Source organism: Agrilus planipennis, unplaced genomic scaffold (assembly GCF_000699045.2).
Source record: "Agrilus planipennis isolate EAB-ADULT unplaced genomic scaffold, Apla_2.0 scaffold21, whole genome shotgun sequence".
Taxonomy (NCBI): Eukaryota; Metazoa; Arthropoda; class Insecta; order Coleoptera; family Buprestidae; genus Agrilus; species Agrilus planipennis.
This window is the reverse complement of record NW_020439030.1, coordinates 685,201-707,270: the sequence shown is the minus strand read 5'-3', so window position 1 is coordinate 707,270 and position 22,070 is coordinate 685,201. Positions and strand designations below refer to the sequence as shown.

At 30.9% G+C, this 22,070-nt stretch overlaps 5 protein-coding genes and 1 long non-coding RNA gene across 10 annotated transcripts; 3 read left to right on the top strand and 3 right to left on the bottom strand.

Moving 5' to 3' along the window:
- The first annotated feature begins 215 nt into the window (after positions 1-215).
- On the top strand, positions 216-5,539 carry LOC108740899. 3 transcript variants are annotated; one of them, XM_018475428.2, is made up of 3 exons: positions 216-399; positions 506-3,872; positions 3,953-5,539. In XM_018475428.2, exons 2-3 carry the CDS (start codon positions 512-514, stop codon positions 4,132-4,134), a joined length of 3,543 nt encoding a protein of 1,180 aa, XP_018330930.1. In that variant the 5' UTR covers positions 216-399; positions 506-511; the 3' UTR covers positions 4,135-5,539. The 3 variants fall into 3 exon arrangements, with proteins under 3 accessions (XP_018330930.1, XP_018330925.1, XP_018330921.1); XM_018475423.2 differs by having other exon boundaries at positions 216-447; XM_018475419.2 differs by having other exon boundaries at positions 216-3,872.
- Positions 5,540-5,805: 266 nt separating this feature from the next.
- Positions 5,806-9,827, top strand: LOC108740918 (putative serine/threonine-protein kinase haspin homolog). Its single transcript, XM_018475456.2, has 5 exons — positions 5,806-6,427; positions 7,478-7,654; positions 7,900-8,167; positions 8,223-8,521; positions 9,487-9,827. The coding sequence occupies exons 1-5, from the start codon at positions 6,120-6,122 to the stop codon at positions 9,692-9,694; spliced, it is 1,260 nt and encodes a 419-aa protein (XP_018330958.1). The 5' UTR covers positions 5,806-6,119; the 3' UTR covers positions 9,695-9,827.
- Positions 9,828-10,698: 871 nt separating this feature from the next.
- Positions 10,699-11,664, bottom strand: LOC108740935. Its single transcript, XR_001938423.2, has 4 exons — positions 11,254-11,664; positions 11,178-11,199; positions 11,000-11,115; positions 10,699-10,886 (listed from the first exon to the last, which is right to left on the bottom strand). It is a non-coding gene; the product is annotated as an uncharacterized LOC108740935 (long non-coding RNA).
- A 154-nt stretch (positions 11,665-11,818) lies between these two features.
- Positions 11,819-15,976, top strand: LOC108741142 (DNA replication licensing factor Mcm2). 3 transcript variants are annotated; one of them, XM_018475832.1, is made up of 13 exons: positions 11,819-11,989; positions 12,045-12,220; positions 12,278-12,461; positions 12,521-12,766; positions 12,827-13,038; positions 13,093-13,285; positions 13,347-13,782; positions 13,920-14,170; positions 14,237-14,493; positions 14,661-14,868; positions 14,977-15,159; positions 15,254-15,436; positions 15,516-15,608. In XM_018475832.1, the coding sequence occupies exons 1-12, from the start codon at positions 11,981-11,983 to the stop codon at positions 15,416-15,418; spliced, it is 2,520 nt and encodes an 839-aa protein (XP_018331334.1). In that variant the 5' UTR covers positions 11,819-11,980; the 3' UTR covers positions 15,419-15,436; positions 15,516-15,608. The 3 variants fall into 3 exon arrangements, with proteins under 3 accessions (XP_018331334.1, XP_018331325.1, XP_018331315.1); XM_018475823.1 differs by having other exon boundaries at positions 15,254-15,446; positions 15,516-15,601; XM_018475813.1 differs by lacking the exon at positions 15,254-15,436 and adding an exon at positions 15,738-15,976 and having other exon boundaries at positions 11,820-11,989; positions 15,516-15,671.
- LOC108741165 (zinc finger CCHC domain-containing protein 10-like) lies at positions 15,967-16,716 on the bottom strand. The gene is made up of 3 exons (XM_018475856.2): positions 16,576-16,716; positions 16,344-16,517; positions 15,967-16,249 (listed from the first exon to the last, which is right to left on the bottom strand). The coding sequence occupies exons 1-3, from the start codon at positions 16,614-16,616 to the stop codon at positions 16,072-16,074; spliced, it is 393 nt and encodes a 130-aa protein (XP_018331358.1). The 5' UTR covers positions 16,617-16,716; the 3' UTR covers positions 15,967-16,071.
- A 245-nt stretch (positions 16,717-16,961) lies between these two features.
- Positions 16,962-18,331, bottom strand: LOC108741156. Its single transcript, XM_018475845.1, has one exon. It carries the CDS (start codon positions 18,172-18,174, stop codon positions 17,011-17,013), a length of 1,164 nt encoding a protein of 387 aa, XP_018331347.1. The 5' UTR covers positions 18,175-18,331; the 3' UTR covers positions 16,962-17,010.
- Positions 18,332-22,070: the final 3,739 nt, after the last annotated feature.

The following is a 22,070-nucleotide window of genomic DNA, read 5'->3' as shown; positions in this document are numbered from 1 at the left end:
ATAGTCTCTCAACAACACACAGTTGAAAATTTCATGAAGTTTATTACTGTACTGGGTTATTAACTGTACAAAAAATTGTTTAGAATTTGTTTTTTCTTTATTTTTAAATAACATGATTAAGAAGAAAATTTTACCATAAAAAATTAGGGAACTCCTATTACGGCTGTTACATTAGACACTTATATTTTGTAAATAAATTAATATTTTGACGTGATTTTGACACTCTCCTAATTGTTCTTAACCGTTTTTAAAAATTTCAAAAAAATTGATAAATAGCTTTTATAAATAAGTTTTTAAGGAGAGAAAAACTTCTAAAAATGTGCAAATGTAGAAAATATATAACTTAAAAGGATTCTAATTAATTTTGTGTTAGAATCATTTACATAGTGCTTTATTAAGGTTTCTTAGATATTATTTTATTGAGCGATTTATTATTAATTACTATAGGTGAAGAATTGAAGCGTATTATTAACAGTATCTCTTTAGACTATTCTATTTCTTTCAGAAAAAAATGGGAAAACCCAATATTAGTCGTACATATGAAAAAAAGTCTGCTACTGCTGTTGTTAACAGCCTCTTTGCAAGAAACATTACTAAGAGGAAAACGGAAAAAATTAAACAAAAGAAAGTGAAAAGAACTGTTCAAAAAATTTGTATTAGTGATTTACCACCTGTAGATCATAACCATCATTTATTGAATGACTCTTTTAAAAATGATTCTCCTATAACTGACTTGTTTGATCAAATAAAACGAACAGAGGTCTATAACCCTGTAAATTTAAAACCTACAGTACATTATTTTAGTTCAGACAGTGAAGTGTCAAAAAATTATAAGACTGATAGTATACCACTTATTAGCATAATCAATCCAACCCCTGTTAAGAGGGAAAAAAGACCCAGAAAAATTACAACCAAAAGGAAGAATAAGGAGTTCATAAAACATTCAAAACATTGTGTACACAATAGAAACAGTAGTACAAAAGAACAGAAGACATTAGACAAATCTGTGAATGTAGAATTATCAATTGAAAATGAACTGCAGAAAAATATAGAGTATAATACTTTGAATATTACATGTAGCAAATTATCTGCAGACAATGATGTATTGGGACCTTTTATAGAATTAGCTAGGCCACAAAAAGAGCAATTTGTAGATGATACAATTTATGTCACAAGTACACCTCTAGAAACTTATCGAAGAAAAATTGATTACAGTTGTTTGTCTCCAATTCTTGCAAAAAGCAAAAGATTTACATCACAATCAGTTGGTTTGTCTTCAATTGACTGTTTAGTGGAAAAGTCACTAGATGAAATCAGAAAGTGGGATTATGTTGTCCCTGATTTTAGTTATTCTGTCCCAAAAAACAATTCAACAACAAAAGGAATGATGTTTGGTAATTCTCGTAAATCATTTATTAGTGCAAATAATTCCTTAAAGAGTGTATTAGAAGTACCAAGAAGAAGGAAGACCATAGACTATTCTTCATTAAATAGTACTTCATTACTTAAACCAGTAACAAAAAAAAATAGACGTACCTCTTGCATCGGTTTTAATGCTAATGGAGACCGTTTATCTAATTGTTGCAAAGAGAAACCTATACGTTTAAAAGAATGCTGTGTAAAATTGAAATATTGTGTGGAATTGGAAAAAAGAATAGATTGGAAATTAAACTGCAGTCCATTTGTTAAATTAGATTACTTAATTGATATTTTAGGAATAAATACAAGTATAAGCTGGAGCAATTTAAAGGATAGCACCAATGAAAATAGTACAAATAGCTCTATTAACTTAAGAATAAATAAAAGGAATGTCAAAATAAAAAATAAGCGAAAGAAGTATAGGAAAGGAAGGCTTCCTTTAAAGGTTCTCAAAAATATTAAAAAAAAGAAAAAAACTAGCAAGAAAAATATTTTCAAGTCTTCATTTCGTTATGAAGAGGATAAACCGTACCATTTGCCACAAAACAAAGATGTCATTTCTAATAATTTAGGTTTGTTAAAGAGGTCGTTAACAAAGAAATATAATAAATTACTAGATAAGTTGCCTTCAAATATTCATAAAAAGTTTATCAAACAGCCACATGTTGCGTTAATGCGAAATCGTGAATTAGAATACTGTTTAGTAAACAGAAAAACTAGAAACAGCAGCAGAAGACCCACTTTATTTTTATCAAAAGACGCTAGTACGAAAAGGAGCAAAAATAAAAACATTTATTCCGATATCTGCTCATTAGATAAAGAAATTAGCGTAATCGTGGATGACATTGTAAATACGTCGCAAAACTGCCCCACTAATTTTATCACATTGAGAAGAAAATTAAAAGGAAATAATGATATTATTGGAGACCTAGTAAAAACACCCCTTAGCACTTCAAGACAGACTAAGTGCAATGAGAAAATGTATAACTCAAATGGTTTATTAAACAAACGCATTACTGGTATTGACTTACGAAGATCTGTATCTTTGAAAACTTTTGACGTTGATAATTGTTCTGATAACGAGACAGATCAATCACATTATCCAGTAAACATTGTTAAATCCGACTGTACGTCTAAACCTAAAGAGCCATTACATATAAGCAAAAAGCTAAATAACGATATCGCAAAACTTCTTCAATCTCCACTTAGCGATTATGTTAAAAGCAAATGTTTAAATAATCTCAATGCCTCTGTAAAATACAATTCTTCCTCGGATCTGTTTGATAGCAAATCAGATTTGGATTTGTCAGAGTGCACATCACCAGATAGTGCCACAGAAAAATACTTGCTTAACAACAGCTCCTTGAATGTTCATATTACCCAAGACAAAATGGTTAAAAAATGTTTCAAGTCTCAAAATTCTACAATTTCCCAAACAGAATACGTGGATCTTCCTAGCACCTGTTCAACTGTTAAAGATTTAGTAGATATGTCCACACAGACGGATGATCTTTTTTGTATCAGCGATTGTGTGTACGTCCCCTTTGTAAAACCTAGAAGTATTGAAAAAACTCAAAACTCTTCAGCAATTGTTGAGAATATGGAGGACGTTGATTTTGTAATAGAAATTTCTCATAATTCTGCCAGTAATGAATTAAAAAATATAGAAAATACAATTGCATTAAAGCAACTTAATAGGGACGACCCCCTTTTTGTAGAAAACTGCATAGAAAAACTAAGAGAATATGTAGTAAATCCCATATCCAACAGTTCCCTTATTACTCAAAAGGGCAATGTAACTCATAGGAGCAAAGAGAAGAAAATCGTGGAGAATGTAATTGATTTAAATAATTCTTGTAGTGGTAACGTAAACGACGATTTAAATCGTATAGAAAATATTATTGCAACTAAAGACGTTAGCAAGTGTGACTCCCTTCGTGCTGAAAATTGCGTAGAAGAACCCAAAGAATTTGTAGTAGATCCCGCTTCTAACAGCTCCTTTATTACCCAGCAGGGTAAAATAACTCATAGAAGCAAAGAGAAGAAGATCGTGGAGAAAGTCATTGATTTAAATAATTCATGTAGTGATAATGAGAACAACGATTTCAGTTGTACAGAAAATATAACTGCATCGAAAGAAGTTAACAAGGATGACTTCTTTCATGTAGAAAATTGCATAGAAGAACCCAAAAAGTCTATAGTAGAACCCGTACGCAACAACACTCAACAGGACAAGATATGTCGCAGAAGCAAAGAAAAACGAACCATGGAAAATGTCATAGATTTAAATAATTCTTGTAATATTAATGAAAACGACGATTTCGTAATGCCGATACAAAGTTTAAAACCACAAACGTTTACTGTGAAGACTGGAAAATCGTACAAAAGGTCTCTGTCGTGTTTAAGAAGAAGTTCCTCTCAGCTCCTAGGCAGCACTGTTGCCTTAAGAGATGGTACGTAATAAATTTGTTGCTTTTATATCTCATTTTACGTTTTACTTTTTTGTCGTAATGTATAATTTGTGAATATTTAGGAGGAAGCAGCTGTTCTCTTATCTCCAATATCAGTGATAGCAGGAGAAGACTAAGTAAAGTGTCATTGTCACAAGGATTTAAGGGTTTTCCAAAATCGGGGGATACCCTTCTACAGACTTTTGCAGTTGCTTTTACAGGTAAAATAAATACATGTGGTTTATTTTGTTGTAGAGGAATTTAAATGAATTTTTCTGAAAATGATATTAAATACTAATATGAGTTATTACTAGGGAATTTGGAATAATTAATTAATTTTACAATAACATCTTATAGTTAGTATTTTGGCTTATCTGGCTTATAATAGATTAAGGTGTCATTAAATTCTCCGAGAAATACCTAATTTCTATTATGATTAAGTGCTTTCACAAAATTACCCAAGGAGTGTATACAAGAGGGAGGTTTAAATAGGGATCATAATTCTTCCTAAGAATTAGTTGTAGATGTTATGAGGAAATTTGAAATTAAGATGGTCAGACAAAAATTGAACGAGTTCAAATTTTATTTGCGTAAAAAATAATTGCACCATTTGATGTAAGAAAATCAATAATAACATCTCGAAAACAATTGTTACGGCCATGTCTGTACGCACTTAGGAATAGTCTTACTTATTATATGTATAATAGCGGTTTATAGTATTTCAGAGAAAGCATGAAATATGCAATAAAAAGTTAATAAGCATGCGAGCAAACATTTAAACTTATTCGCGGAATATTCGCGTAAAGAGAACAATTTATCTATCGTATTTACGATTAGTAATAATCTAATAATAATGCATTTGTATGACGTTTACGGTTTACCATTTATTAAAGTAACACGTGGATACGAAAGTAGGTCATCTGACATTAACAAAAATTGTTGTTTGCTTGTAATTTATTACTAATCGTAAGAATCGACATATGATTATTGGGCTATTGATCACGCTAGACAGAATTGTTATTTTTTCTAAAGGTTGAAGGTCATGACAGTCACCTTGTTTCTCAGTCCTTGGCAAATGCGCGAGACTATGGTACAGTGTGTTGCAAAATAAAATTAATTCCTTTGTAAATTTTGTGATAAAATTAACCTTTTTGATGCAGTTTTAATGGGATACACGATACAGTATTATTACAAAATCTAGCGTAATAAAATGAATAATTAATTACAGTTACTAATAACAGTCGAAAAATTATACCTATAAACATTTTGGTGTTTATTACGGTTTAATCCATATGTTTGTTTATTAATTATTATCTGTAAATATACAAACAACATGTTCATTTTTGTTTTACAATACACATACAATTCGATTCAATATAAATAGATTGCTTGTGGCAGCATTAAAATAATAATGTAGGTACATGACGATAACTAAATAGGCCAAATATAGCAAAGATTAGCTGATAAATAATGAGCACATTTAAAAGTTAAATATTTATTAGGTGCTTAACCAATTAATTAGTGGGAGAACCGTGTCTTACTGCCAAATATTTAGATACCGAAATAATTATTTATATTATTATACCTTTTATTACATGTGCAAACATATATTATAAAAATACTTCTTTAAAAATACATGCCTATATAGGTAATAGTAAATAATAAGTACTTAGCAGATTTAAACTTTTATTTAAATAATTAAATATTAAAAAGAAAGGAGATAACGCATTTTTTAATAAAGGCTATTTATTGATTTTTTTATTCAAAAGGGTTCCTAATGATTATGACTCTTTAAGAATTATTACTCTTAATTTGTAGTTTTTATATTAAGTAGGTGCACTTTATTTTTTTTTATTACTACCCTGAAAAAAAAGAAATTATTAAGTGTGTAGTTTAGTAACATGTCAAAAAGTGACTGTTTGGTGAAAGTTTTAGTCATTAAAATTCTCAGTAATTTGAATCACTCATAATTCGTCAAATTGTTACACAAACGGTGGTTCGAAGAGTAACAGTAACAGTAAATTATTATTATTATTAATTAATAGTACAAAGTGTTTTAAAAAAAGGAGTAAAGAAGTGGGGGAAGTGATCTTGAAGTCCGCCAATAAGGACGCTACAAATACCAGGGGACTGTTGTATTGTGGACCGAATTGTGCCGAATTGCGCTTTATTATTACGCACTCAGCTTTTGACTGGTGTGTTGTGCTCGACATTAGTTCGCGTTTATTATTTTTTTAAAATTAAAGTTTTATGCATTACCGCTTAGAAAAAGCCTTCGATTGTCATGAAAAGTGCTTGCATACGTATGTTTCAGCAGGTATTATACCAGACAACACTCAAAACGAAACTTTGGAAGAGAAGTTCGGACGAATATCTGTAAATGAACCGCACAACAACGACAACCAGATCGACGACGACAACGACGCTATTGTAAAGTTACAACAACCGTTACCTATACAATTTGCACCACTTTCTGCTAAAGACCAAGCAAAAGCTGTCGTCTTTGAAAAATGTCGCCAAACAGAACCACTGCCGTTTTCAGAATGTTACCCCGATTCGTAAGTAATATATTTATTTCCTTTTTGGTTTCATAAAATGGACGTCGGTTTTGGTGTGTCTGACGAATTTTAAGATGGCGGGAGTTGGTAAATCGATTTTATTTTCCTTGTCATGCTTATATTTGAAAATACAATCCGTAAAAATTATCAAAAGTTACTGAAATAGTCGAAAAATTTCGTTGTAAACATCAACGATGTGCATTGTGGCTTTGTGTAGATTCGTTTTTAACCTGATGACCTACCTCTGTCTAGAATCCCGTTAATCAAATATTTGGTAAATTCTTGTATTCACGTTGTATAACCCTTAATCGTTGCTGTAAATGTTGCATTTTTTGTTTATTTGTTGTTAATCTTGAGAGCATAGATAATTCCTTATATCGATCTTAAATAATTTGTATTGTTATTAGTAATAGAATAGCAAATTATTTAGGGTAATTTGGCATAGGAGGTTGTAGGGGCTACATTTGCCGTTTTGGTGAATTAAAGAGTTACAATAAATGATGAGAAACAAAAAAATTATTAAATATTTTTTTTTTATAAAATCACAATAAAAATCCTATATTTTATGACAATAATTGAATTATTGAAAAATACTAACTTTTGAAATAGTCATTTAAAGAATTTGCAATTTAAATAATGTGTATTACTCACTTGTTTTAAAAGACCGTTTTTAAAAATGAATAATTTTTATATAAAGATCAGATATATTGGAAAAACTTTGGCAGTTGTTGTAGAACAAACAGAATAGCTCAAAACCCCAACGCCAAAACACGACACTGTAGTCCGAAGCACTTTTCGGTAACAAAGTTACCTTCTTCAGGGACTGAAGTAAACTTAAGTGTCGTGTTTTGGCGTTGGGATTTTGAGCTATTCTGTTTGTTCTAAAGATCAGATATTTTAAGAAGTTTTATTGTCATCATCCACTTAAAATGTTTGTTATTAGACAACTATACTTACACCTGGATTTTATTTACACATATATGTATTTATGTAAAAAAATAACGGTGAATTTAAAACAATAATTTAAGATTGCTATTATTTTATTTTTAGCATTCTGCAAAACTGTTTCAAAATTGGGGAAGGAGTTTACGGGGAAGTATTTCAATTTCGAGGAGAGAATGGCAAACCAACAGTCATGAAAATAATCCCAATCGAAGGGGACCAGCTGGTTAATGGAGAAGTGCAAAAGAAATTTGAAGAGATCATGACTGAAATTGTCATTGCAATGTAAGAAATTACAAAAAAAATTGATAAAGAACGGTTTATTTTGTTAACTGTTCTACTTATATGAATTGCAATCATATTTCAAAATTATCTGCAGTTTAACTACCTGATTTACATTTTTTTTTTCACATTTGATGCTACATTAACTATTAACTATTAATCAATCTTGCATAAAATTTTTGCTTGTGCTGCCTCTCAAAGTTTTGAGATTTAATACAAGGTTGTGAATAACACATTTTTTTGTATAGGGAGTTAAGTTCTTTACGCAATAACAATACCAACATAACAAACACGTTCTCTGAGCTCCAGAGAGTTCGGTGTGTGAAAGGTCGCTGGCCAGCGAGACTTTTGGATCTTTGGGATCTTTATGATGAAGATCGCAAATCAGAAAACGATTCTCCGGAAATATTTGGCGAGGATCAACTCTATATCACACTAGAACTGGCCAATGGTGGCCGTGACCTCGAAGCCTTCGGTTTTACTAATGCCTTACAAGCCTTCTCAGTTTTTCAGCAGGTATAATTCCATAGAGACTTGTAATTAATTTGCTACAAACTTTGTTTCTCTACAGGTTTCATGTGCCTTAGCAGTAGCAGAAGAGTCCTTGGAATTTGAACATCGCGACCTACATTGGGGTAATGTGTTGGTGTCTATTGTTGACCACGACAAAACGGTTAGTTTCGTATTGAATGGTAAAAATATTACTTTGGAAACATACGGGGTGGAGGCGTCTATAATCGATTTCACGCTTTCCCGCATAACAAAAAGTAATTGTTGCATCTTTACCGATGTTAGCAATGACCTGGAATTGTTCACTGCTGAAGGAGATTATCAGTTCGAAATTTACCGTTTGATGAAGAAACGCAATGGGTAAGTTTGTAAATAATAAAATTAAAAAAATTGGCAGTTATAGGGACTGCCGGTAGAAGTGAAAACATAGAACTTTTAGTATTAAAATTTGAAATTTCACAATGTTTGAATAAAAATCAACATCAATCTGGTTTTCACATCTATTGACACTCCGAGCAACAATTATATGCATGTTTATATGTTTTTTTATTATTCAAATATTTACATAAATTTCAATGTACTTGATTTTTAACATTGTTTGCATCATTGTCATCATTAATTTCAACAATTCTTAGACTTTTTGTACTTTCAATTATTTCATTGTGTTCTAAAAAAAATACAATAGGCTTATGGTAACTAAAGTAAGAAATGAAAACGTTTGATTGAAATTTATCTAAGTATCGCGCAAAAACCGCATCGATCGTCGTAGCTGTATATCTACAGATATACTACTACAAGCATGTCGGTGACGCGAACGCACTACATTTCACCCATCCAAAAAGCGTCTAACGCCTACAGCACACGGCCGCTGCGCGTGCGCCAGTCGTGAGCATCTCGGTGACGCGAACCCATAACATTTTCCCTTGCCGAAAAATGCCCAACGTCGCTAAAGAAGTTTTCACTTCAAAAATATAGAACTGTTCAGGGGTGTAGCTTCTCTTCGTTCATTTCTCATCCTTTTTCAGAATTAAAAATGTTGTTTTCCAGTTTTATTTCAGAAAATCAAACAACTAAATAAAACACTCAAATCCTAAATTTCACGCAAACAGTTTAGAAACTTTTGGATTCAGATTTTCTAACTGAAAATGACACTTTAGGTTTCTAAACGCATGTATTTAGCTGAATATCTAATTGTCATGCATTCCTGATTAATTAATTTTTTTGAACAGTGTAGTTTTGCTTTTTAATGTCTCAAAAAGTATATATTGTTTTTGAATATGTACTGTCTAAATAATTTTTAATGTATTTATTATTTAAACTTTCAGAAACGAATGGGAACATTTTGAGCCTTACACTAATGTGTTGTGGTTACACTATTTATTAGATAAAGCTGTTACTGCCCTTCGCTACCGCAGCACCAAGTCCAAATTGCACAAAGAGTACATTCGAAAACTTCGAAATATCAAAGATGTAATACTTGAGTACACAAGTGTTAAAGATTACGTCATTAATAACTTTCAGTTTACTTTTTAATCCTAATTTTTTTATTGAAAAAGCGTAATTATATAAGAGCGATTTATTTTTGTCTTTGTCGTGCAGTGTCAATTAATGTTTTTACTTCTTTCTTTTTGAATGACTTTGTACAATAAAAGTATGTGTTGTTATATCTTTTTTTTTTTTTCACAATTATGTACATAATGTTTTATTTTAAATTGTTTCTACAATTGCAGCCGACATTTTCAAATGATGAAAACTGCTAGTCTCCGTGCTTTTCGTTGTTGAAATTTTAGACCAATAAGTCAGGAAAATTCTGATAATATTAAAGACATTTACTATAAAAGCGTTCACTTAATGCTTAGTGTACATCAGTAAAACAAGTGAACTTATGTAAACAGAAAATTTTAATAATGAAATAAAGCAATATAATAAAAGATTAATATTTATCTACAACATTTACTTATATTCATGTTCATTTCTTTTTTGGTTTTAATTTCAAGTACAGGACCAGACCTGCAATGGCACCATAGGTGGCAAGAGCAACCTGAAAAAATAGAAACATTAAGTCATACATTGTTTTACCTGTTCTATTGAAAAATAAAACCATTACTTGATTTAATGAAACTGCTTACAAAACAGTTATGTTAGCAAAAGTATATTAACTTCAAAAGTTGCAAGTAAAATTGATATTAATAAATTTTAAAAACTGTTATTCAACAGCACAATCTATTAAAGGTTAATATACCAAAGAGTACAGTAATAATTATCTTTTTTAATATAAGAATAGGAACTATATATTTGTGGTTCTTGTAATACCATTTAATAATAATAGAAATGTGAGGTTTGCATTTATCTACTTTGTATAATCATTGGATAAAAATGTGCAAAATTATTATACTAATGACTTCAAGTCTAAAAAATATACACAAGTAGAGTAAATGTAGAAAAACTTACGTTAGCTCGCCCTCGTACAGTTTGCGCATTGAATATTTTGCTAATGCCTTTAAGCTTGCTTTCATCAACTGTATCAGCTCCGGCCATTTTTAAGAAGAAACTTTAATTTATCGCCGAAACAGAAAAATTATAATTTTACAGTATTACAAAATCAATTTTTTTTATTAAAATAATTACGTAAGGTAAATGTCTATAACTTTAAACAATCGTTGACGATTGACATTAGGATTTGGGGTTAATATCACAGAAGGAACATCATATGGTTGTAGTGATTCTGTAACATCAGACGAAAAAATACAATGTATTTATTAATAAGCAAAATGGAATAAGTGTATTGAATTCTATTATTTATTTTAAATATTTTTCTGCAGATGAAAAACTACTTACTTGTATATTTTCAGAATTCTTTTATTTCAATTCAAAAAGTCATAGTTATTCACACTTACATTTCTTTTTTCTAGAGCCTTTAGTTAATTTTCGGTAAACCATAAATAATGCCATAGCTAAAAATACATCAGATTTAATTCGTTACAGTTAATGTTTCTTAATAATATATATTCCACACCTGACAATGTAGCAAGTGCAACCTGAAACAAATATTTATTATATTAATTTTCCGAATAATAGAATTGCTTTCTTACATTAGCTCTTCCTCGAATGGTACAGTTGTTAAAGATTCTAGAAAATCCTTTTAACGAAGGATCATCGTAAGGTTCATGAGCCATAATTAATTTTTATTAACTTAGGAAGAGATTACGAATTAGAAAGAACTTACAGGAATTTTGGTTATTTGTATTGTAACAACAATATTTGACTTTTTTGACAATTTTTATGACAAATAAAGTAGATTTACTTACTTTGCAGCATTTTTATATTTACTCTTTTATCCCATGATATTGTATACCAGTGAAATTATACAGCTATGTTTAAATATTTCTACAAACCTTATTTTAAGTCTACTAATATGTATACGTAAATTAGTTAGTTTTTTTTAGTAGTTTTTCTAAAAGTTGCATTTCAGATATTTCCAGATAGGATAAAAAAATCAAGCGTATTTGTAGACATTATTATTTGTAATGCGGTCAAATTTCAAATTATAGAATTTAATAAAAAAGAGAGAAAAGCATAATTTCTTGAGGTAGATAAAGATGGCGAACGATTTGAAGTTAGCATTTTAGTCAGTTTTAGTTAGTTCAATGGTTTTAATATAATTTTGGTTATGTGTTGGGTGAATTTGGCGGGATTTGTTGTTTAATTTGTAGCGTTAGATATGTTCATTACTGAGCGATAAATATAAATTGTTACACTAACGAGTTTTTTTAACAAACGTGTATATATTGCAACGAAAACAGTGTAGCAACAAAAACCATGTCTTCAGTATGTAAACATGTTTATCAGTTTTCGCAAATGTTTTCATTTTGTTGTAAATTAGGAACCATCACCACCACCGATGTCTGCTAGAGATGCCCGATCTGCAATGACATCACCTGTACAAGATTTTGAACCATTTGAAGATGAAGCAGATATACTTGGGGACATGTCACAAGCAGATGATGCTATGCAAGAAGAGGAAGAGGGCGAAGAACTTTTTGGGGACAATATGGAAGCGTAAGTTGTTCATTCTCAAGTGTTCATATTGTGTTAATTTTGCTCTTTAAATTTAAGTGATTATCGCCACATTCCGGAGTTAGATACATATGATATTGATAATTTAGATACAGAAGAATATGATGAGTTATCTCCAACTGCACGGTTGGCTGCTGAAAGAGAACTACAACGTAGAGACAGAGAGAGAGGCATTATAAGAAGAGATGATAGAGAACTGTTTTATGATAAAACTGATGAAGAAGTTTGTTGCCTTTTATATTGACATTGGTGATTTCTTTAATAACTATGCATCAATTGTAGGACCCTAAGAAAAAACGCCGCTTGGCGGAAAAAGCCGCTGTAGGGGAAATTGAAGATGCTGAAATGATAGAGTCAATTGAAAATTTGGAGGATACAAAAGGTTACAGCATTAAAGAGTGGGTCACGATGATGGGTCCTCGTACTGAAATAGCAAATCGTTTTAAGAACTTTTTACGAACATTTGCAAATTCAAAAGGCCAGTATGTTTATAAAGAAAGAATTCGGCGAATGTGTGAGAATAACCAGGTATTTAAATATATGAAACCCTTTTTTTTTGTTTTAAATGTAGCTTTTATTTTATTACAGAGTAGTTTTGTGGTGGAATTTCCTACATTGGCAAATCAGGAACAAGTTTTGGCCTATTTCTTACCTGAAGCACCTTTTCAAATGCTGGAAATATTTGATGAAGTTGCAAAGGAGACTGTTTTGTCCATATTTCCTAGTTATGAAAGAGTAACTAATGAAATTCATGTTCGAATAGCTGATCTTCCTCTTATTGAAGAGCTAAGAACTTTTAGGTATATTTCTAATTTTTAGTTGTTTTTAAAAAATGATATGCTTTTTAAAAATAGAAAGCTACATGTAAATCAGCTGGTGAGGACATTGGGTGTAGTAACGGCAACAACTGGTGTTATGCCGCAACTGTCTATTGTAAAGTATGACTGTAGTAAATGTGGTTTCATTCTGGGTCCTTTTGTACAATCACAATACAATGAAGTACAACCAGGAGCCTGTCCTGAGTGTCAGAGTACCGGACCTTTTATGGTAAGGGGAAGATAATTAATTTTTATTTATGAAGGCTAAAAAGCTATTTACATAATTACAGATTAATATGGAACAAACCCTTTATCGAAATTATCAGAGAATAACGTTGCAAGAGTCTCCTGGTCGTATTCCTGCTGGCAGAGTACCACGTTCAAAAGACTGTATCCTTTTGGCAGATCTTTGTGATCGTTGTAAGCCAGGGGATGAGGTAGACGTTACAGGAGTTTACACAAACAATTATGATGGTTCATTGAACACTGAAAACGGGTTTCCAGTCTTTTCTACAGTCATATTCGCTAATCATCTTGTCGTGAAGGATTGTAAACAGATTGTACAAAGTTTAACCGATGATGATATTAATGTTATCATGAAAATGAGCAAAGACAGGCGGATTGTCGATCGAATCATTGCTTCAATCGCTCCTTCAATTTATGGGCATGAATATATTAAGAGAGGTTTGGCTATGGCCTTATTTGGGGGAGAATCAAAGAATCCTGGTAAATTTATTTGTTCTCTTTCATTTAAAAATTTGCTAAATTGTTGGTATTTATTTATTCCAGCTTACAAACTTTGATGGTTAATTCATTAGATATTTTTTTCATATTGCATATTTTCTAGTCTGTTTTTCTTCTAGGCCAAAAGCATAAAGTTAGGGGGGATATTAATGTTTTGGTCTGCGGCGATCCGGGTACGGCAAAATCGCAATTTTTGAAATTTGTAGAGAAAATTGCCCCGAGGGCTGTCTTCACTACCGGGCAGGGCGCTAGTGCTGTAGGTTTAACCGCGTACGTCCGCAGGAACCCCTCAAATAGAGAATGGACTCTAGAAGCAGGTGCTCTCGTTTTGGCTGATCAAGGAGTTTGTCTTATTGACGAATTTGATAAAGTAAAATTATAGTATATTGGAATTCATTTTGCAAACTTATCAAGGCTTTTTTTTTTTAATTTATAGATGAATGATCAAGATCGTACCTCTATTCATGAAGCAATGGAACAGCAATCGATTTCTATTTCTAAAGCAGGCATTGTGACTAGTTTGCAAGCTAGGTGTTCTGTAATAGCAGCCGCTAATCCCATTGGGGGTCGATACGACGCCAGTATGACCTTTGCCGAAAATGTTAACTTATCTGATCCCATACTTTCTCGTTTTGATATATTATGCGTTGTTAGAGACGAGGTTGATCCTATTCAAGATCAACATTTAGCAGAGTATGTTCAACTTCTTTATTACTTTTTATTTTTGTGTATTCCTGTCAAATCTATTTTTAAAGTGAAACAGAAGATAAAATTGTTAATTAAGTAGTTCAGATTTGTTTTTCTGTACTGTTACAATTTTTTACGTTATATTATCTGAAAAATTGATTTCCGACAATTAGGTTTGTGGTGTCATCACATATTCGTCATCATCCGTCAAAGAAAGGCGAAGGTTTGACATCAACAGAAGTAACAAATGAACTGGCTATTCCACAAGAGATGCTTAAGAAATATATAGTATATGCCAGAGAAAACGTCCATCCAAAACTTCAAAATATAGATCAAGACAAAGTGGCAAAAATATACAGTCAGTTGCGACAAGAATCATTAGTAAGATATTTTATATTATTAAGCTTTTTAGTTTTTCAAATGTAACATTTTAATTTAAAAGTTCCAATGTTTTTATCCTCTTATTTTTATCCTTTTTCGTTCTAACAGGCTACAGGAAGTTTACCTATTACTGTAAGACACATAGAAAGTATTATAAGAATGGCTGAAGCTCATGCCAAAATGCATTTACGTGATTATGTTCAAGAAGATGATGTTAATATGGCTGTTCGTATGATGCTTGAGAGTTTCATTGATACACAAAAATATAGTGTTATGAAGTCTATGAGACAGGTAATGAATGTACATCTTATTATTTATTGTTTGGCTTTCATTTAGTTATAAACATGTATATGAAGACCACTACTAACTCTGTAATTACAATAAGGGACGGCAAGCGGCGTGGTCTACCGTTCTACGTAATAATTTAGCGTTTGTGCTTCATCTGTTTCTCCCCAACCATCTCCACCCACCTTTGTGCACGATTCCTAAAAGGAGGTTAAAGAGGACCTTCTACTCTATCCTTCTGCTTTGCACTAGAATGTGGGTGTAGGGGACTACACGCCCACCGGTATTTTTTAGTAGGATTGAAGCTCAAAAGATTTTAGGAAGGGATAGAAAATAAACTTTCATTTTTTCTTTATTTATAGGTATTTCAAAGATATCTTCTCTTCAAAAAGGACCATAGTGAATTGTTGTTCTATATCTTAAGGCAACTTACTCAAGATCAGCTGGCATTTATGAGAGGTACAAGTAATTGTAATACTTCAAACATTGAAATTGATGAAAAAGATCTTCTGGATAAGGTAATAACAATTTCTTATTTTTTTTTATTTTTCTAATATCTCTTTTTTTTTCTTACTAAATTGTAGGCTAAGCAGTTGGACATATTTGATTTGAAACCTTTCTACCAAAGTAAAATATTTGAATCAAACAATTTTATTTACGATCCCCGACGAAAAGTAATCATTCACACTCTTCCTGATACTCAAATATCTGAAGACTAAAATAATGCCTTTAATTTTAATACTATTTTAATTTTTTTGTATTCTCAAATACCTATTGTTACTGTACATTTATGATTGTCTCAGTAAAGAAAAATAGAATTAAATTGTATTATATTTTTAAAAGTTTGAGATTTATTATATAAAAATTAAAAGTCAGTTTAAATGGATAAAGCTATATACAGTGCTTCACATTTTACATTCAGTCAGAGTCAGAACTTGAGGATGAAGACGTGGAAGTTGAGGAAGATGAGTCTTTATTATCTGTGTCTGAATCGGAAGATGTATCATTTGAACTACTTTCTGATGAACTGTCTTCACTGCTGCTTTCTGACGATGAACTTTGTTTTTTTTGATCAGAACTGCTTTTGTCTTCTTTTCTATAAAAATATGTTTTTTAAAAATTGATCATTAAGTAACTTTTTGGAAACAAAATTAAGGTAGTTTATCATAAAATAGTGATTGGTAGTGTACCCATCCTTGGTTGTAGTATTAGCCTGTTCTCTGAGCTTAATCCGCTTCTGTAACTGTTTGGTTCTTGAAGATCGGTGCAAATACTTCCTCTTTCCTTTACATTCGTATGACCAGTGTCCATATTCCAGGCATTTTTGACAACGGATACCTTGTGGAGGGTATGTGGGCTGTTTCCTAAATAAAGAGCAATAAATAGACAAAATATAAATGTTCATAATTATGTAACACTTACCTTTTATTTGAAAACACTTTATTAGGATTACCGAGGGTCATTTTTACATTAAATATTCGTTTTTTTCTTGTTTTTAAATGTTTGTAAATATAAAAGTTAGGTTAAGTTTACCTTATCGTTTCAATTGATGTCATTCATAGATAAGATGCCATTTGAATTTTAATACAGGACAGTACTTAAACTATTTTGATCTATTTTATTTAAAAAACACTTAAACTTAATGTAACTTACAAAGTAATAATTAGTGATCTTATAGACTTGCTGAATATATTTCATTGAAATTTCTTGGTACTTAATGATATTTCGGTAAGGCTTCTTAACTATGAATGATTAATGTTTAAAAGTATTGTTCTGTTGTTTTCTTTAATCAATTAAAAGTTCGGTCACACATGATCAGATATTTGGTTTATTATGTAAATAATATTTATGAATATATTACATTTTTCGTAGATAGTGAGTCTTAATTTTTTTAGAAATAACATGGACAGTTTTTGTAGCAAATAATTTAAGTAATTCATGTCTCTGAAGAAGTGTATATCCAAACGAATCTACTTTTAATAATTCTTCTTTAGGCATTTCTTTTAAATGTTGTTCTTCTGCTCTTAAATATTGCATTAGAACACACAGTTTACCAATTATTCCTAAATTTTCAAAGTTATTAATATTTAATAGTTCATTTATTTCTGATATTTTGTGAAATGGTTTTAAAGCACCATGCTTTATGATTGACTTGGAATCAAAGAAACCATAAAAACTGTCCATGTTAGTTTTAAGAGTTATTTCTTCTAGACTCATATTTTGCAGTAAAAGATCTATTGCTGCATAAGGTAATAAATTAACATTGAATTTAAGATCAGGTGAAATTTGGATCATCTCATGTTTTTGTTGTATGTGGAGTGGTTCTTGGGCAGCTCTTCTTAATGCATTAAGACTTTGATTGTAGCTTGATTCCTCTTCCTTGATATAAATTTGCTCAATTTCCTTGTGCTTTACCACAGATGAGTCAGTGATAGTTGCATTGCTTGCTTCAGTGGGTTTGTTTTGGGCAGGGCTTCTTGTTATTTCATTTGCTTGAGAAGCCAAGTTTATTTGCTTTGGTGTATCATCATTGCTGTGTATAGAAATGATCTTGTTTTCCACTGTTGCACTTTCTTCGTCTTCAGATTCTGAGTGAACATTTTCAACAACATAATCTTCTATACGAAAAGAACCATTACTTATTTTATCTAGTACTAGTTTATAATCACAATCAAATTTTACTTTTACGCAATTATTTTCATCAGTTGGCAACATATTATCCGGCAGTTTAACACGTTCCATTTCTAATAATTTTGTTTGATTTAGAAGATGTTTTAATCTTATAGGGGTTGGTTTGTCAAGAGCTTCTCTGCCGTCCTCTTCAACTTCTTCAAAAAATACATTTGTGCCAATAGTGTCACTGTATTTGCCCTTGTATAAAACATCATCTAACTGTACAAGGGGTGTATCAGAATCCAAATTTATCATCTTGAAAAACATTTTATTTCGTTTAAAAGTGGTTGGAGGAAGTACGCCTTTAAAATCGAGAAATAAATAAATTTCTTTTTCTTCATACTCCATACTTTTAAAACTTATACTAAAAGGGCAAAAATTGTTTTAAATTTAAATAGTTCCAGTTAAAATCTTCAAAATAACATTTAAAAGTATTTAAAATTAGCACAAATTATTGAGGTTATGTAGAGTAGCATAGACAAATAGAGCAGAGTATTATCTATGCCAGAGCACAGTATGGCTATAGACTATATACTTTATAGATGATCAGCTTGAATTTTTGTAAAAATAATGTGCTGCCCTCTGAAGTTTATATGCAGAAGATCACACAGTCTAGTGAATGCTACTAATATGTAGGAATTACTGCTAAAGTTGACGCCATCTAGCAGTTAGTAGAATATCGATATATGACAGTAAATTTGAAAATTGCAGTGCTACATGGGTTCCCAGTTATATTTATTTTTCTTACTACAAAAAAAAGAAGGGATACAGAAAATTGTTTATTTATGTGTTAACGAATACAATATTTTATGTTAGGTTTTAATTTCTTTGTAACTGCACATTGCAAAATGTCTGGTTGGAAAGACGCAAACTGATTGCTAGATGGCGTCGAAATTCGGGATAATTTCTACATATTAGTAGCATTCAGTGGAGACTCTGGTACGACCTTTTGGATATAAACTTCAGGGGGCAGCACATTTCTGTAAAAATTCCAGTTCACTTTCTATTAGGTATATAACATATAACTATGATGTAGAGCAGCGGTTCCCAATTTGTTTTGCTACGGAATTCTTTTTGACCACCCTTTTTTTGGCGGAACGCCATCTCAACAAAAGGTCATTCAAATTTGATTTAATTGCTAATGTTGATCATGTTCCCATACTCTGACAGTTAACATTGTTGGTTTAGCCTGATTTGTGAATGAATTCTGTACTGCTTGATTGTCTTGCAATTCCTTTGGAAAATATTCCTTTAAGGATTTTTTGAGATTATGATTTTACTCATATATGTGGTTACTTTGACCATTACTCTTTGAATAAGTCTATTTAGAAGAGGAAGAAAAGATATTTTGTTTCTCATTGTATGCGTAGTTGTAGTTCTTTACTGTAAGGAAATGCTGATTATGTTGAGTTTATTGAATGTTTGGGTTAACTAAAACAATTTAATTATCCACTTCTCGTCATGCAATAGTTCGATATCTCTCAAAAGACATCTCACATCTGTATGTAGAAAAAGTGATTAATGCTGACGTCCCATATATTCACATGCTTTTTTAAAAAGACTTAACTGCAATTTATCTGTTGCTAAGGATATTCTGGGATAACATAAGCTACATTAAAAAATTGCCGTAAATATCAAAATAAATAAATGAGTCAGACTGCTTTGCGTAATCAGACAGGGTTTATCCGCATATAATACTGATAATAAATAAACAAAATGACCGAGGTAACTAATGAACAATTATATCCAATTTATTGTATCCTAACGTAAGACCGAATGCCCTATTCTCTCATCTGGCATCTAGGTATATTTCTTTTACAAAAATAGCGGCCCCGTTCCTATCATAAAATGAACCGTTAGGGTTCGGCCTTTGTTCACTGATTTGGCCATGAAAAATAAGCCGTTCTTATGGTTAAATACACAACGGGTGCTTTTCTCAATATTTTATATACTTTTATTAGGAAAAAAAACGCCGTAACTCGCGCAACCTCATTTGGGAACCGCTGATGTAGAGAATGCCGTTTGAAAGTTTAGACTAAATTCTGATAGATGTCCTTAATAGTACGACGTTGAACATAAATTTAAAAATGCAATATTCCGCGCTGTCTTTTTACGACTAGAAGGGACTTTATAGTTTTGCTATCTGATGTAAAGAATTTGAACTACAATAGGGATAATTAAATGTTGTAGTTGATGATTATCACTTGGAACAGGACTATTCAAGCAACTTAAAAGGGTGAAAAGTGTTTTATTTATTAATAAACAACGAACCTTTAAGTTGCTTGAATAGTCCTGTGCATTAGTATTAGGGGAAGAATTACGAATATGTATAACTTGGAACGTTTGTATGTACCTTGAAAGGAAATGTAATTCTTTTAGCCATTTTGTTAAAATAGGAGAAAAGAATTAATTTTTATCATAATTACTTAAAAGAAAAAGCAACAAGTTATTTTCGTTTTTGCCAGACATTTTAAATTGTTTTAGTGTGGCTAATAAACAAGCAAACATGTAAAGAAATGTAACCGTTTCAAATTGACTTTGTTTTCCAGTTATTCAACGTTTAAAAAGATTACAGTAAGAATTATCTCGTTTGAGATCATAAAAGTAATTAAAGATTGCCTTGTTCATCTTCAAAGCCTTTCTTTACATTAAGATAATAAATCCTAAAAGTCGTTCCTAAAATAAGTTTGTTGGAGGTAATAACGACGGTTTTATTAGGACGTTATTATGTTTTATTACAAACAATTGAATGCATTACTAATTAGTTAAACATTGCAGAAGTATTACCTTCTGAGAGAACTGCAGTGCAATAAAAATACGCAAAAAGTTGAAGATAATTCAGTTTAAGAATAAAATAAAAAAAAAAAATAAAGAACTAAGTTTGTTTTGGTTTCGGGAATTTAATTTATGTTAATGTAGATAATATTCACAAGTAATATTTAAAATCTGTTGTTTATATTTTTTATTTTGTTTTATTTTTGCTGTGCATGTTGACGTCAATTTGATTTTAATCTATCATAAATGACAATCAATAAATCAATTATCACTCGAATCCATGTTTTCTTTATGCCTATATTTTGATTTATAAATGTTTTTTGTTTTTATCAAAAGTTTTGCAACACAAACATACACATGTAATTTAAAATTTAATTTTTATTCCTTCAATATTGAAAATATATTCGAATCTATTAGAATATCAATCTTGGCGTTTGTATGCTATATTTTTAATAAAAAACGGACAGACAGACACACGATTGATCTTATAAGGGTTCCGTTTTTCATTGGGACGTACGGAACCCTAACTCGAGAATCAACTTGTAGTTGAAAACGAACATGTTTTCCCATACATTCAAATTGAAAATGTAAATTTGTATGCACAATATATTCTATAGGTAAATAACTATTTTCTGTATTTATTTCAAAGTTTTAGGTTCAGTACTTTCGGAGAAAAGGGTGGGGAAAGGTCAAAATTAATTTCCTTTCTTAAATAACTTTAAAACTATTTATTTTAAAATTTAAAAAATATATTTTTGAGACCTTTACAACAAGCCCTTTCATTTGATATGTCACACGGTACAGTTTGCAAAACTTTCAAAAATGACCTCCCTGTTCAAAATTAATTTATTTACGTTATGCGTTTGTGTTTGGGTTACAGAAATTCATATGTGTACCTAAATTTCTACTTAATCGGTCCAGTATATCCGGAGCAAATTAACTGTGACAGATGGACAGATAGACACACGAGAGATCCTAAAAGGATTCCGTTTTGCGTTCGGACGTACGGAACCCTAAAAAGGAAGGGAGAAAACCCCTACCGAAAGATCTTCCTTTGGTACCTAATGCACTACCTATTAGTAAACTTACTCTGACTAAATAATTGGCTGAATTATTATATCGGGGTAGTTTTTACGTATGCGTTTATTATCAATGTAGGTAATTTAAAAAGTGATACCTGCTTACAATTAGGTCATTAAAAAAGACACACATATGTGTTGAATCCGAAGTGCCAGTAACTAAATAAATACATAGTCAAATCTGCAGTTTTAGAAACCTTGGTTGTTACCATGTGAAAAATGATAATCAAGTAATAACTCTGTTAAGCTGTATTAAAAGATTTATTTAATCGTAAATATGATCTATAATGCATCTGACGTCAAGGACTTATTCAGTTTTTTTAAGTAATTACATGCAGGATCAAGATATTATTTAAAACTGATATTCTATTGTTTATAGGGAAGAATTAC